General features: G+C 39.7%; 1 protein-coding gene across 1 annotated transcript; it reads left to right on the forward strand.

Annotated features, from left to right (window-relative positions):
* The first annotated feature begins 6199 nt into the window (after window positions 1-6199).
* On the forward strand, window positions 6200-12525 carry LOC126100726 (fatty acid-binding protein, muscle-like). Its single transcript, XM_049911345.1, has 3 exons — window positions 6200-6360; window positions 9375-9655; window positions 12388-12525. The coding sequence occupies exons 1-3, from the start codon at window positions 6285-6287 to the stop codon at window positions 12436-12438; spliced, it is 408 nt and encodes a 135-aa protein (XP_049767302.1). The 5' UTR covers window positions 6200-6284; the 3' UTR covers window positions 12439-12525.
* The last annotated feature ends 3197 nt before the right edge of the window (window positions 12526-15722 follow it).

Here is a 15722-nt window from a genome sequence, read left to right on the forward strand (position 1 = left end):
AAATGTACAATAACAAATTGTGGTAGTGGAGCTCCAAGACAAAACATCCATTGCCTTGTATAAAATCGTGAGATTAGAGCACTGCCTTGTGACCCAATGGTGTCATTCGCTCCAATACACAGCTGCAACTACTCTTAGCAGACAGAATTTATGCTTTACGTGTTTGTTTTCCTTTAAATATCTTGTAAGATAATGTCTGCCATACACTAAATAAGTAAATAACCTACATTTCGTCTTCGAGACTATCTCATTAACAAATTATCATATTTAAAAATAGATTGTGCAGAAGTTTAGTGTACGTCAAGAAAGAAACGCCTGTAATTGTCACTAGCAGAAAATGACGAAATGGCCATACACATAACGCGAGTAATTAGTATCATTTTGTCACCACAACCAACATTTGCATTTCAGACGAAATCATAATAACATTTCTATTTAAAACTTGCAGATGTGCTTGGTGACTTCCCAATTGACACGGAAACACATGGTCAGCATCTACTCTAGACGAGGTCACAGCGCCTGGTGGTCCTTTCTAAAGCTTAGCTAATTAAAGAAGATGCACAGACAAAGACGTTCCGTGACAGAAATATTTTATGCGTCTACCACAAACCAATCACGCACCTCGATACACTTACGTTTCCATGGAAACGCATCAGTGTTAGGGCAGCCCTGGACGACTATGATTTCCAGCCTTACGGACTATTTCTTTTCGATACGCGTGTATGCCTTTATTCTTAGGATTCAGACGTCTGTTTCGTGGCATCCTTCTTCAGAATGGTTTATTGTGACGCAGTGACGAATAGGTTCCGGAAAATAGGAGCTATGCTGAAAGACGAAACACGCGTGTTTATATAAGCACTAGTGGAGAAAACTGCCATTGTCCAGGTATTTGTGTATAACTGTGTGTCCATGCCTGTATTACGCAGCACTGCTCCCTTGTGCTCAATGTTTGTGACGTCATATCTGCTGGACTATGTTTCGTACAGTGATATGATTTTCAGGTACCATCTGTGGCATATGTGGATACTGCTTGAAAAATGTGTTACGAATGGGTTTAGTCGAAACGAAGTAACAAATTTAAAAGTTATGCATGGTGCGGCAGTTTTTCACGCATCTTATTGTTTATAACGTCGTATCTTTTGGACTACGTGTTGTGCAGTGATACAATTTTGTATTTACATTCTGCGTCATATGCGAATATTGTCTGCGAAATTTATTGCAAACAGAATTGTTAGCAAAGAAGTAATAAATTTCTCATGCACGATGCGTCAGTTTTTCACACATCTTGTTGTTTATAACGTCAGATCTCCTGAACTATGTGTCGTACAATGATATGCATTTGCCGTTCTATTTCGTGGCATACAGTTAGTAGTAAAAAAGTAATAAATTATAACGGTAGGCCTCATTCAGCACCTTTACTGAAGGAACACTGGAAAAATAGTAATCGATGAAGATTTTTCCTTTCATTTTTTGTAGAGGATGCTAGAAATAGTGTGTGAAGTTCGTTGCAAGTCGCTATATGCTCTCATTCTCAAATACTGGTAAACAAAACCTTGCAATTCATGCATCGTGGGCTACGCTTCTGTCTCACCCCCACCCCTTTGATAGGTGGGTGGTTCTCACTCTCACAGCGATTATCGCCTGACACTATGCTACATGTGTACCAAGTGTGGATGAAATCGGTCCAGTGGTTTAGGGGGAGATGTGAAAAACACACACACACACACACACACACACACACACAGTTACATAAATTTGTTTATCTTAAAAGAGAACGGAGAAACAGAGATTCATTGATACTGGTTGGGAAAGTAATTGACAGGCTGGCATCGACTCATCTACGTCTCCTTCACTAGCTTCTTCACATCAAGGGATTGTCTGCATCATTTGTAGTAGATTTTCCTCTTCATTTCCAACTAGGTTGTCCTGACATTCAAGAGATGTCCACAGTTTTCTCCACGATTTTCTCAGAGTATTTTCTGAAATATTCTGCATGCCTCAGCGGCCCAGTAAACAACATCCTGCACTTTGGTCTTTTTTATTGTGTCCAGTAAAGGAATGCTATCATCTTGGATCAGCATTCTTAAAAATTGTTTTCTGTAAATCAGTTATAATGTTTGCAGTACGCCCTGGTCTATCGGCTGTAGAAGTGGTGTAACATTCGGCGGCAAAAGCTTCGCCACAATTTCTCCATCACATAATTCCTCAGTGATGGGGTGAGATGGCGCGTTATCAATCAAAAGGATTGCATGGGGAGACATATGATTTTCCTTAGAAAACCGTCGAACAGAGGGAACAAACTGGCCCTGAAACCATTCTTTGAACAGCTTACCGTCCATCCATGCTTTTTCTGGTTACGATAATATACGGGCAGGGACCATTGTGCAGTTTTTAAAAGCTCTGGGCCTAGCAGATTTGCCGATCAGCATTAAAGGCAGCTTGTGATTACCAGAAGCGTTGCTGCACGCTAATAAAGTCACACGATCTTTGCACATTTTAAAACCAGGAGCATGGTCTTCTACTTTTGATGCCAGACTTTCTGTTGGCAATGCCCTAAAATTAAGGCCAGTCTCGTCAGCGTTATAAATTTGTTGGGGAGAATGCTTTCCCTCTGTTATCATTTTTCCAAACTCACCCAAGTATTCTTTCGCTGCATCTCGGTCAGAAGAAAGCTTCTCACCATTAATTGTTAGCTGACGGATTAAATGACGTTTTTTGAATCTGTCCAACCAGTCTGTCATCACACTAAAAGACTCATCACCGTTCATTTACTTGTTCAGGTAAACAGCCTTCTCCTGAACCAGTGCTCCACTCAAAGGAGTTCCCCTTTCTCTTTCCTGCATAAACCAAAGGAAAAGAGCTTCATCCACTTTGTCGTACTGGGACTGTTTCAAAGTCTGCCGGATTTCGAGTTTTTTTCCCGAAGATGTTGCACAGGACTGTTCACGCTTAACTCGTTTCTTCTTCCAATCACTAATGGTTGCTTTATCAACACCCAGTTCCGTTGCCAGTTTAGATACATTCTCACCATTGTATATCCGCTTCATAACATTCAGATTCTCTTTGAGAGTTATCGTTGTATGTTTCCGTTTAATCATGACGAAAATACGTACACCACTACACCTGAACGAATACAATACAACTGTTACGCGTGCCAGCGATCGATAACTAACATAACCAAGCACTTTGCGAGCCAACTGGCAGTACACTGGCCTCAGACACTTTAAAGGTCTCAACAATGCACAACAACAACGGCAGGGAGTGAGAGTGAGCCATTGTTCCCACACTTGTTCCCCTTTGTTACCATGGTGTACCTACTTGTCTGCTTGGTATACTTCATTCTAGAAACTCGTCACCGTCATTCCGGCTAATCCAAACAAATCGGTAATCCGAACAAGGTTCGGTCCGAATTAGTTCGGATTAACGGGACTCTACTGTATTCGACGCCATGTCACAGCACAGTATAAGTAATGGCATCATTATAGTTATGTGACCAACTTTACAGCAATGTAATATTTGATCACTGGATTTTCTTGCAGCACAGGATATTTTTGTGGTATTACTGCACATCACTTTTCCTGCTATAGCTAACACAAGTAAAATAATGCCTAAACTTTTGTCAGTAATGACGCTGTTGCCCCTCGCCTCCCCATGGACACAATGTGGAGCAAAACTCTGAAAGAGTACAGTTATTTGTAACTTATATCTGCATTCTAATATTTGTATTTGGCAGTGCCGTAACACCGAAATTGCAATTTCTTTACTGTTACGCTCTCTAACAGCAGGCAGCAACTTATTTTATTATGATGATCATTTCTTTCTACGTAGGTGGATATCAACAAAATATTTTGACATTCGGAGGAGAAAGTTGGAGATTGAAATTTCGTGCAAAGACGTCGCTGTAACGAGAAAAGCCTTTGTATTAACGATTGCTACCTCAATTTGAGTATCATATCCGTGGCACTCTCTTCCCTATTTTGCGATAATACAAAACGGTCTCACCCTCTTTGAACGTTTTGGATGTCCTCCGTCAATCGTATCTGGTAAGGATCCCATACTGCGCAGCAGTACTCTAGTAGAGGACTGACAAGCATAGTGCCGGTAGTCCCTTTAGTGGAGCAGTTGCGTCTTCTAAGTGTTCTACCAACAAAACGCAGTTTATGGTTCGCGTTTCCCACATTATCTATGTGACTGTTCCAATGTAAGTTGTTCGCAATTATTACTCCCAGGCATTTAGTTGAATTCACAGCATTTAGAGTTTTGTGATTTATCATCTAACCGAATTTTAACGGACAACTTTTAATACTAATACCTTCACATTTTTCATTATTTAGGATCAACTGCCGCTTTCCGCATCATACGGACGTCTTGTGTAAATCATTTTTAAACTTATTTTGATCTCCTGATGTCTTTACTAAATGACAGCAACATACACAAACAATCCAAGAGGATTGCTCAGATTGTCTCTTAACTCACTGAAATACAATAGAAACAGCAGAGAGTCTCCTTGGGGAACACCAGATATCACTTCTGTTTGAGTAAATGACTTTCTGTCAACTACTACGAACTTTGACTTTTCTGACATGATCACGAATCCAGTCACACAGCTGAAACGATACCCCATAGATACGCAGTTTAAATAGAAGCTGCTTGTAAGAACTGTATCAAAAGCGTATGGGTAATCTAGAAATCGGAAACAATTTGAAATCGAGATCCCCCAACGACAGCACACATTACTATGTGCGGGTAGCTGTGTTTCAAATGAACGATATTTTCTGCATTCGTGCTGACTGTTTGTCAACAGATCGTTTTCTTCGAGGTAGTTCATAATATTCCAACACAGTATATGTTCGAAAACTACTACAAACCGGCGTCAGTGATATTGTTCTGTAATTCTGGTCCTCCTGTGTGTTGTTCATAGCATAAGTAGTGTGTAAGCCTAGGGACCGTTGACCTCAGCAGTTTGGTTTCTTAGGAATCCACACACATTTGAACATTTTTGTACCTCCGCAAATTACTGCTATTTCTTTTCCTGGTTGTCAATGTTGCCTGTGCTACTTTTAGTCTAAGTACAGATCTTTCGTCGAGCGATTTGTCGTATCTGATGGTTAAGTACAGAACTATAATTTCAACGTGCTCTGAAAGGAATGTAACTGGTATACTATCTGCATCAGCAACGGCCTTGCCGCAATGGATACACCGGTTCCCGTGAGATCAGCGAAGTTAAGCGCTGTCGGGGGGCGTGGTCGGCAATTGGATGGGTGACCATCCAGACCGCCATGCGCGGTTGCCATTTTTCGGGGTGCACTCAGCCTCGTGATGCCAATTGAGGAGCTACTCGACCGAATAGCAGCGGATTTGGTCAAGCATACCATCATGACGACCGGGAGAGCGGTGTGCTGACCGCACGCCCTTCCTATCCGCATCCTCCACTGAGGATGACACGGCGGTCGGATGGTCCCGGTTGGCCACTCGCGGCCTGAAGACGGAGTGCTAAAAAAAATAAAATACTATCTGCATCGGAGATTATGCCTTATTAAATGATTTCAGCTGCTTTGCTACACTGAGGATATCTACTTCTAACTTACTCATGTTGGCGGCAGTTCTGGATTCGAATTATGGAACATTTACGTGGGCTTCTTTGGTGAAGCGCCAATTACCTCAGTTGTGGGTTAGCTTGTCTTAGGAGAGTGTATAACGGCTTTCTGACACCCAACCGATTCATAGCTTGGATCCAGGCCATAGGGTATGCAACGTCTTATCAATAAGTGTGCTGACTGCCACGCTGTTTGTCAATCTGAACCCGGGAAGTTTTATTTCCTTTCCTCGTCTCCTTCTGAGAATTTCAGCTTTTTCGTCTGGTAATGTATCTCGGTCGCAAAATGTATCCCCGTAGAATATTACATGGGTTATAACCTCGTACTGTCCCGCCATGCCCCCCGCCCCACCCCCGAAAGCACCATTCTACATTCTGTTACGTCGAAACCGCGACCTTTATCGCTTGGCTATGAAGTAATCTTGAGTATGTCTCAACACTCTTGCGACTATCGCAGTTCGGAGACAGGTGCAGAGTTTGCTTTACACAAGCGCTTCTTATCGAAGGGCTCATCTTAAACCAATTTGAGCTGCTGCCGTTATCTCCCGCCGGCTGTCGTAACGGGCCCCTAGCTACTTTGACCCCTGCCAGAGCGTATAAAAACACCAGGTTACTGGGCGCCCGCTACCGACTATCCCGGCCGCTACTGATCGTCTCGTGTGCTGTCGTCGAAGCAACAACCTCCAAGATGGTGAAGGCATTCCTGGGAAAGACCTACCAGCTGGACAAGAATGAGAACATGGAGGCCTTCCTCAACGCCTACGGTTAGTTTCCACCGACACACGTGTTTTCTCTCACTAAATTTTTGATGCCTTCATTACTAGTCTGATAGAATCACTTCACGTTTGCTTAGAGTTTGCAGTAAGATCTCTGTTGTCGTCTCACAGTTTACCAGGTTCTAAAGACAACGCCTTGCTAATGAAGACATCCTTTTTTCTCTCTCGCCATCTTTACCATTTGCTCGTAGTTGCTGGAGTGCATTCCACTGCTGACGCTGTGTAATTCAAATGTTCTGAGCTTGCCTTTTGATATTTTTGCTAGGACTTTTCCTTCTAAGATGCATTTTATGAAGCTTGTCCGTGGAATTAGGAATTAGACATTTTAGTTTTTCTTCTCTGTATCATTTTAATAAATACCCTTTTCTTTTGAATTTCTCTTAGTCTTTGTATTTCCGATTTTATTATGTTTTAGTGGCAGTTCTAAATATCCACATCTCTATTGCTTCCAATTTTTTTCTTCTTTCCCTGCTTCCTCAAGTCTGCTCTTCCTAACTATTGCTTAAAATGCTCCGAATAAATGTCTTGTTTTTATATTAAGGAGGTTGTTTGTAATCAAACTACACCTAGAATTACTAACCAAATATTAATTCCATGTTTATTTGACTGCGACTGATATGTGAAATAAATAATCTGAGAGTGGTAGTACACGTAGGCAAAAAACATGAGGTTGCTTAAACTGGTTAGTTTGTGATATTTAACTGGCTACAAGTAAAGTCAATGTGGGACCGAAATCTATGACTCACCTGTAGATGCAATTTAGCACGTGCTGCTTATTTAACGTAACTTATGGGTAGCAAATGACATGTTGTTGCATCAGAGAGTGAGATACTAACTTCTAATATACGTTTCACGGGGAACAATTGTGATACATAGATTTATCAATGTAAGTGTTGCATTTTAGGGTCAGCTTATATGCATCACTGCTTTTTCAGACACGTTTCAGAATTACAGTCATATCACGGCTACAGTTCTTTATTCTTGCATGCGTTGTCTCGTTCAGCGAAAATTTCCTGGATTTTGCATTTAGACGGTTCAGCAATAGCATATAATGTCCTTCCAGCGGCACTTTACATGCTTACAAATACAGAAAGAACAACTGGCTCCAAGAACTTGTCGGTTACTTTTGTTATGGCTTCCATAATGACGAGGTGACCGCCCGTATGCTTCATTCCGACACTGTGACTCTTACTTGAAATCTTTTATTTTTCTGCAACACTTTATTTGCTTTGTGAGTCACTATTCATATTTAATATGTGAAAGCTGCTCCATTTTTTCTTTGTCCTAATCTTGTAACTTAAATTATTTACATGAACGAGGCATTTTTAGCAGTGGTGATATAATTTGTCAGCAGCTTCAGTATTGTGCTTTGGAGGTGATAAACCGTGGTTTAAACACGTTGCTTATGCTGCATCAGTTACGTCAACAGCCAAGTAGTCAAAGAGATGACAGTCTTGCTGTGCATTTGTTCCATCTCCAAGGATCAGATCCTGCTGAACTGTACCCTTATCATGCACCTGCAGGTTTCTGTAACGAATAACGCTCCATGTACTACAACCAATCGCGAACCGTAAACAGTCGTAAACTCCACCGTACACACATCTAACACTGTTGTCTATTCTTCTTCAAGGTGGAACCATCTATGAACATCCAGTGCGTACTTCCTCGTCATCAGACTGTTGCTAGATGCCATCAATGTACTGTTTCCACCTACCTGCTCTGTCTTCTCTGCGCATAATTGTGCAATTGCTCTTGCACGTTTAATATCGTTGATTGATCTCGGACTATCTGAGGTATTCATTTGTGAGTGTCGGTTCTGTATACAATACGACCACTCTAAATTTGACCCTGAACGACTGGAAGCCCGTGTAAAATGTCAGATCAAAGTGTCAGGATATCTGTTAGTGGACATTAAAAGGATGTGTGTCAGCCGTTTGTCTTGAACCGTTCTGGGGATACTTTCAATGACGTGTTTGAACGTCTGTGAAGGAATAGCGTAGTCAACGTTCTTAGTCATCCCAAAGGTGTTGGAGTGAGTTCGGTTCGAGCTTCTGTTTGAGGAATATTACTTTCCACAAACTATTGTCTCACTGATAATGCTTTATGGCAGATTGCACTGTCATGGTGATACAGACATTCATGTGTTGGAACTGTTCCTCCACCATATGCAGTATACCACGCTGGAAACGTCTTCATATCTTTTCGGATCCAGCGTTTTCTTAAGTGCAATGAGGGGACCACAGCCTAACCACGAAAAAATAATCTCATACCATAACACATCTCCTCTGTACTTTACTAGTTGTAATACATGTGATGTCAAGTAACGTTCTTCAGGAATTCGCCAAATCCAAACTCTTCCATCGGGTTGCCTCTAGTTTCCAGTCATTTACTCTCCAGCCGCGTCGTTGTTTACGTTACCTCAAGTGTAGCTTAGCAACAAGTACAGAAATACGCGCCTTTTGAGGTTCTGCTCGACCATTATACTTCACTATTCTTTCGTCCCTGAGGAGAGTCATTGTGCTAGCTAGAGAGCCTGTAGCACTACGAAATAGACGAGCAATTCCTTTCGCTGTTTTCATGCGATTTTTTACAACCTCCCCTTGCAATGCTTTATGGTCTGTCCGCAGTGCATTTGGTCCGCATGGGCTTGGTTTAGCTGTGGTTGTTTCTTCGCGTTTCCACTTTGACAATCGCATCACCAACAGTCGGTTTTTGCCACTGTTTTGTGATTATTTTGTTACTCTGGTGGTATAGAATGACCAGTACACGTTCCAAGTCACTGAGCTGTACTGATAGACCCATTCTGCTGTTACTGCGTCCCCACTAAAAATATAACAGTCCCTACATCTTTTTATACCGACTGATCCACCTCTCTCGATGTCTACTGGTCAATTCAGCATTACATAGGGGTGTCCGGATACTTTTGATCATGTAGTGTGTAGGCTAGACTTCGGAGTCACCTCTGCCGAACTGCCAGTGAAGGTTGCTTTCCTTGTCGGCAGGCGTGGACGCGTCGATGAAGGAGGCCGCCGCCCAGCTGAAGCCCACGACGACGCTGACGGAGAGCGGCGGCGTGTACACGCAGGTGACGGCCGCAGGAGACCGCAAGGTCACCACCTCCTTCAAGCTGGGCGAGGAGTTCGACGAGACGACGCTGGACGGCAAGAAGGCCAAGACGACCGTCACCCAGAAGAGCGACGACACCCTGCTCCAGGTCCAGAAGTTCCCCGACGGCAAGGTCGTCAACATGGAGAAGAAGTTCACCGCAGATGCACTCACGGTGGTGAGCACTCAGTCAGCACTCAGCCGACCAGAAACTCCTGTCTGGTGCCGCTTCTAGATTCACCCATATGGCGAGGCCACCCTACTAATTTCAGTTCTCAAATTGGTCTCATATAAACTCCCTAATCGTTTAACTTCCGACATTTGAAGTAAAGTTTTATTTACTGTAGTAATTTCCCATGTGTTGACTAATTCAGCGTTTTCTAAATACTATCCAAGAACAAAACTGTAATCACCCACACTTTTTGAATGAACAATTGATATTACAATAACTGAATACTGTTGTCCGACAGCAGCGAGAATTTCTCAAACAAATCTAACATTCGTAAAATGAAGAACAAACCGCCTTCAGTCACAAGTTGCGTTTGTTTACTGCACTATGCATTTCGAGCCCTGGAGGCTCATCTTCAGGTGCTTTTTAGTGATTTACATAAGGTTTTTTAGTTGTTTGCCTGTTGATATTACATTTCTGTGTTACAACATGGTATATTGTAGATGTAAGTGTAGATATGTTGTAACACAGAAATGTAATATCAACAGGCAAACAACTAAAAAACCTGATGTAAATCACTAAAAAGTACCTGAAGATGAGCCTCCAGGGCTCGAAATGCATAGTACAGTAAATAAACACAACTTGTGACTGAAGGCGGTTTGTTCTTCATTTTACGAAAGTAAAACAGTCGTGGATGAAACACTGAAAAACAATGGATAAAATTAAATCTAACATTATCTTCCTATTATGTATAAGAAAATTAGTGATTTTCTTGTTAACAGATTTCACTTTCTGTCTTATAATATACAAGAACATTCATGATATTCTTGTTTACAAAAGCTTTTATTATTAGTATTATTATAAAGAGCCTGTGAACTTTAGCCAACCTCATCCTCACTTCCAACTACTATTACCTCCTCTTCTCAAAACTTTTTCATTAATTCACTGTGTTTTGTCATCTTCTTCTGTGTCCGTATTTTCCTACTGATTCTTCTCTTGAGACCCATTCAGTTTTTTTGTTTCTGTTTTGACTGTGGAGTTGTTTTCCGCCCATAATTTACGTCCTGAGAATTTCTGTTCCTCCAGGTCTTCTTATATTTATTTCATCCAAATAGTCTTTAAATTTCTTGGATTAGCGATATTAAGAATTTTGTTAGTGGGTCCGTTTTCATCCGTTCTAATAGGTATCCAAGAACTGTAGATCACTTTTCTTAAATTTATCTACAATATTGTTTTTGTTTTCGTAGAATTTCTTTGTAGATCTTCTGATCTAAGTTCTGTCTTGAAGTACAGTGCCGTACATTTTTCTTAGAAATTTTCTGTTTTGTTTCTCAATTTCATGAATATTCATCATCCCTCTAATTACTGCGATTTATGGCACGTACAAGACGCCTGCTAAAACAACTGTGTTGTAGGGTCGTAGTTTTGTATTACAAGGTTGTACTGATTCCATGTCGGTTTCTTTTCGCAAACTGTGTTGCAAATTGTGTTCTGTCCTGGAGGGAGGATGGCTGTTTCCCAAGTTCTTGAAGTGAGTGAACAATGACGTTTTTCTATACTCTGTTTTCAGTGTGAGTTTTCCTGTTCATTTGGTGTCCGCATACTGATTTTTTCATACGAAATTATTTAGCGTTAATTTGGCTTCATATTCGTTGTTCACTAACACATCCAGGTCCTCTGTAAAGGCCGATCGTTGTCAAAGTGACTCTTTTCCCCTTTCTTCTTTCTAATTCGGATACCTTTGACGTGCTGGAGTGGCGATAAACCATCTTCTTGTAGGATGCCTATGTCAGATTACAATGAGTTTGAGATTTATCTCATGAATTTAACTTTCGATATGGTCTGCTGCGAGTCTTACAAATCAAATCATCTATAAAGAGATTTAGACAACGACGTCACCGTCCAGCGTCAAATAAGACATCAGCTGGTATAAAATATTAGCAAAGAATTATGAAATAAGTTTCAGTAAGGTTTCAAGTTTTTACACATATTATAGGGAGCGATAAAACTATTTTACATGGTACCTAAAACGCATTAAATATTGTGAAAAACGCAGAAAATTAAATGCAGAGGCGCAGTAAGAAATGTCTATGGAAAAAAGTAACGACAGGAGTTGTTGAGGTTTCTTACCTGAAAAAGGGAGGGATAGCGTAAAATCTGCAGACTAACCATGAAATGTTCACTATTGGCTATAAGTACAGTAGAGGACGAAAATCCCAGAGGCAGACAAATTACTTAATGAATGTAGAAAGCAACAACAGATGAATGATAGAATCGCACCGGTGGTTATATAGTGCTTTTGTTTTTTAAAAAAAACTGAAACACAAAATACACGGAGAGGGAAATAAAACCTCCTTCCTTGCATATTTTGGAAGAAACGTTGTGTGTGCAGTAAAATGACTGAAGTCGAAATCGTGTAAAATCATGTCTTTTTCCTTCACATCTTTAAGAAAAAAAAATTGTGGCATTGTGGGGACATAATCGGTATTAATACTTTTCTCTCCCCAGTATTACTTTGCCTCTGATTATAACGTAAAAGCCTGGTCTGTACCGTTTGTTCTTACAGCGCTCCTCACAGCATGTTAGCTTAACAACGTACTGAATAGAAAAAGAGCACTATCTCTTAATGAATATATTAATGTGTGTCAGGTATCACTAGATTGGTGAACAAAATTATAGAACTGTTCCTGGCGCGCCTTCCGTAAGAGAGTTAAAATATTTCCTTGTTTTTGTGTTTTCAGACTATCACCCTCGGCAACATCACGGCCAAGAGGATCTACAAGGCGATCTAATTACATCATGGACGCTGTCCTTTTTTCCTGTTAATATTATCTTATTTTATTTGTTACTTTTAAAAATAAATGCTTTGAAAAATGTAATTATGTTTGGAATTTTTTGTTATGTTGGCGTCATACACCTAAGAAACAAACTTGACGATGAACATATTCCTACAACACACCATCCGAGATTTGAAGTTATCAAGTAAGTCTGAGCGCAACAAAAAAACTTCCAAATAGCAACTCCGAAAAACGGTGAATTAGCGAAGTGACGATACCGTTTTAACAAACGTTACCATAAAACTGTATTTATGTTAACGACTGCACACAGTCAATGGATCCATTACATATTTTCAAGTCAATGATACCGCCATGCACAAACTTCGCTCTGTAGCTGAGAGGCCAGAAAGATGATGTACATAATATGTGATACGAGCGGAGGAATAATTCACAATACACTTTTCCAGAATCATATAGAACTTGAATGTAATTAGCGATTCTTCCAGTGATTTTCTGCTTTTTATTTTAATAGTCTCTCCTTGCCGTTTTTGTCACTCGTAAAGCAAGAGATAATCCCTTTCATATTAATAAATTTCGAACGGGAAGCTATAATAATTTAAATTTTGAAATAAAAATATGGTATTTGTGTCTGTCAAGAGTGTGTTCAGCAAACACTTGTCTATCAAAGCACAGTTCTCTTCGTTTTATCTTGCATCGTAAACACACTGCTGCGTTTATGTTTTTGTTGACAACTCAGAAGTAATACATTTGAAGTAGTTCGTAGTGAGGGATACTAATGAAATCTAAAAGAAGCTAAAAACAAAAAAATATAGTGATCCAGATTTTAGGCGAGAAAGATGAGATTGGCCATCAATTCATTTTAGTGTACTACATTTGGCTTCATTGCACACAGTGTAACTAAATCTAACTAACTTTTTATTGCATTTAATGTCCAGGGACTCCTTATGTGTGCCACCATATACCTATTACAGTTCAGACGGACGTTATGAATCCGCTAAAACAAATGTATATATATATATATATATATATATATATATATATATATATATATATATATATATATATGACCCTTCTATTTGAGGGAAAAAAATACCGACAAGAAATTTCTAATAATGAAATGTAAACATCCAGAACATCCACACTCAAAACCGGAAATAAAGAAAACTGCGTAAGGAAATACATAAGACAGTGGCTTTATATGAAATCTAAATCGAGAGGTTACTGAGTTTCTATACTTGACTACTAGTTGCAACCATAAGGATCTTGGGGAAAAGATTCTCAAAAGACGCACAAGCCAGGTAGTTAATGAGCTGGTTAGTTAATTTCGAGTCCAATAAACGACAGGCACGATAAATGTTAAGATGGGTACAGCGCTGTTCGAACAAAGACAATCTTAACAAGGGCGATGCGATGGTCATTTACAGGTTTACAGTTGATTCATCATTGCCACTCGATAATGTCGTTGCGTTGTAGAAACATTTTGTAAAGAGAAACCACTGTATTTTCATTTTAAAACGCTATTGATATTTGCAATGACTCTATTTTGAAAGAGAGATCGTTTAACAGTTTTATAGCTGTACAATTCATGCAGTACCCGTTTGTGCAAGAGTTAACTTGTGAGAAAACTTAAGGAATGCAAAGAAAATACTCAAAAAATTACCACCTATATAATACAGATATTACTTCACCTGTAAAGTAACGTGTATTAATACCTATATGATAATAGTTGAGTACTACTTGGCAACACTACAGAAAGAGAGATGTTATTGTGGAACACAGCGAATAGTAGTATTGGTATAACTTTGCGCAATATAAAAACACAGAGAAAGATATTAACTTCAGGTATTTAAGTACCGTATGAGCTTCTAATGGACATAATGCAGAAAAGCGCTTATCTAAAGCAACAAGCGCGTACCGACAGCAAAACTAGTTCAACTATAAATTCTTAAGTTTCGGGTGAATAATTTCGATTGAATATTTGTATTTTTGAGCTGCACATTGCAGGTTGATTTTTTAACTTGTAAGTGGATTATTATAGCCATTTAAACTATTCGAAAAATACTCATTCCGTACGAAAATATGTCTTTACTCATCCAGTTTTTCAAGTTTTCCTTGTGTTATCAATGAAGGTGTATTCGTAGGATACTACTTCTCCATCCATCGAACATACCCAAAATAAGCTACTGCAACTATATTAGTAGACGATCTGTGCATAATGTGGAAAGAATGAGTGAGCTAAATTCTTTTCCACTCGCATTAACATTACTACTCTAACTAGTCGATTCACGTAGAATGCAGGTATTTCACAGACATTTTAAAGTGTAAGTTTATAGCATCAGAGTTACGACATATCATATGACGCTGAGAAATTTTTATGTTGTAAAAGATTTGGTGGTCCTTCATCTCAAAGGATTTCGCTGCGTTGGATATTAAATCTGTCACGTCGTTCAAAAGCTGAAAACATATAATTACGGGTCGTACTTCCGTTATGAATGGTAATTCGTCACGCAGGTTTTACAAGAAGTTCATCTGAACCCATTTAAGACAGTGATTTTTTAACCTTATCTTTCCCGAAAATAACAATAACAAAATACAATTGTTGTTTCCAACAATAGACATCCATCAGAATAAAATATTTTGTCTCTTTTCTGTCAAATTATGCTACGAATTACTATCGTTTAACTTGGCCTTAGTAACCGCTCGTAGCCATGTTTGAGGGACCACAGAATTGAATAGCACAGCTACGCTAACATTAATTGTCACTATAAAGCATGTTTTATCATAGAAAGTACTTGCGATTGTTGATGTGAAAAATCGTACACCACACTCTTTGATATCTAAGTACAAAGATTTCAAATCACGTTCGTTCTGTATGGGCTCAGTTTACATATCCTGATTTCCCACGAACATTTTCGGTGAGATACTAACATTTAAAATTTGCACCATCCGTGAATTTGAAACAAAACAGATATTACAATCAGAAATCACCATTTTTAACATAAACTACACACCGGAAGCAGCTACTAGGGTAGCAGAGTACGTGTGGCGTGCACACGGGGGTTTTTTAGGTTAAATGGACCCCCCCCCCCCCCTTGGGCGAAACGATAAAATACCTGACGGCTTACCAGAGAGGACATTATCATCGTTGATAAAGAACGTCCGTCCTCAGAGACCAAAAACAGGAAAAGTTAACGTAATATTGGTAAACTGCAGGAGTATCCAGGGCAAGGTTCCTGAATTAGTATCTCTTATTGAAGGAAATAGTGCGCATATAGTAT

The sequence above is a fragment of the Schistocerca cancellata genome, chromosome 9, assembly GCF_023864275.1.
Source record: "Schistocerca cancellata isolate TAMUIC-IGC-003103 chromosome 9, iqSchCanc2.1, whole genome shotgun sequence".
In the NCBI taxonomy this organism is placed as follows: Eukaryota; Metazoa; Arthropoda; class Insecta; order Orthoptera; family Acrididae; genus Schistocerca; species Schistocerca cancellata.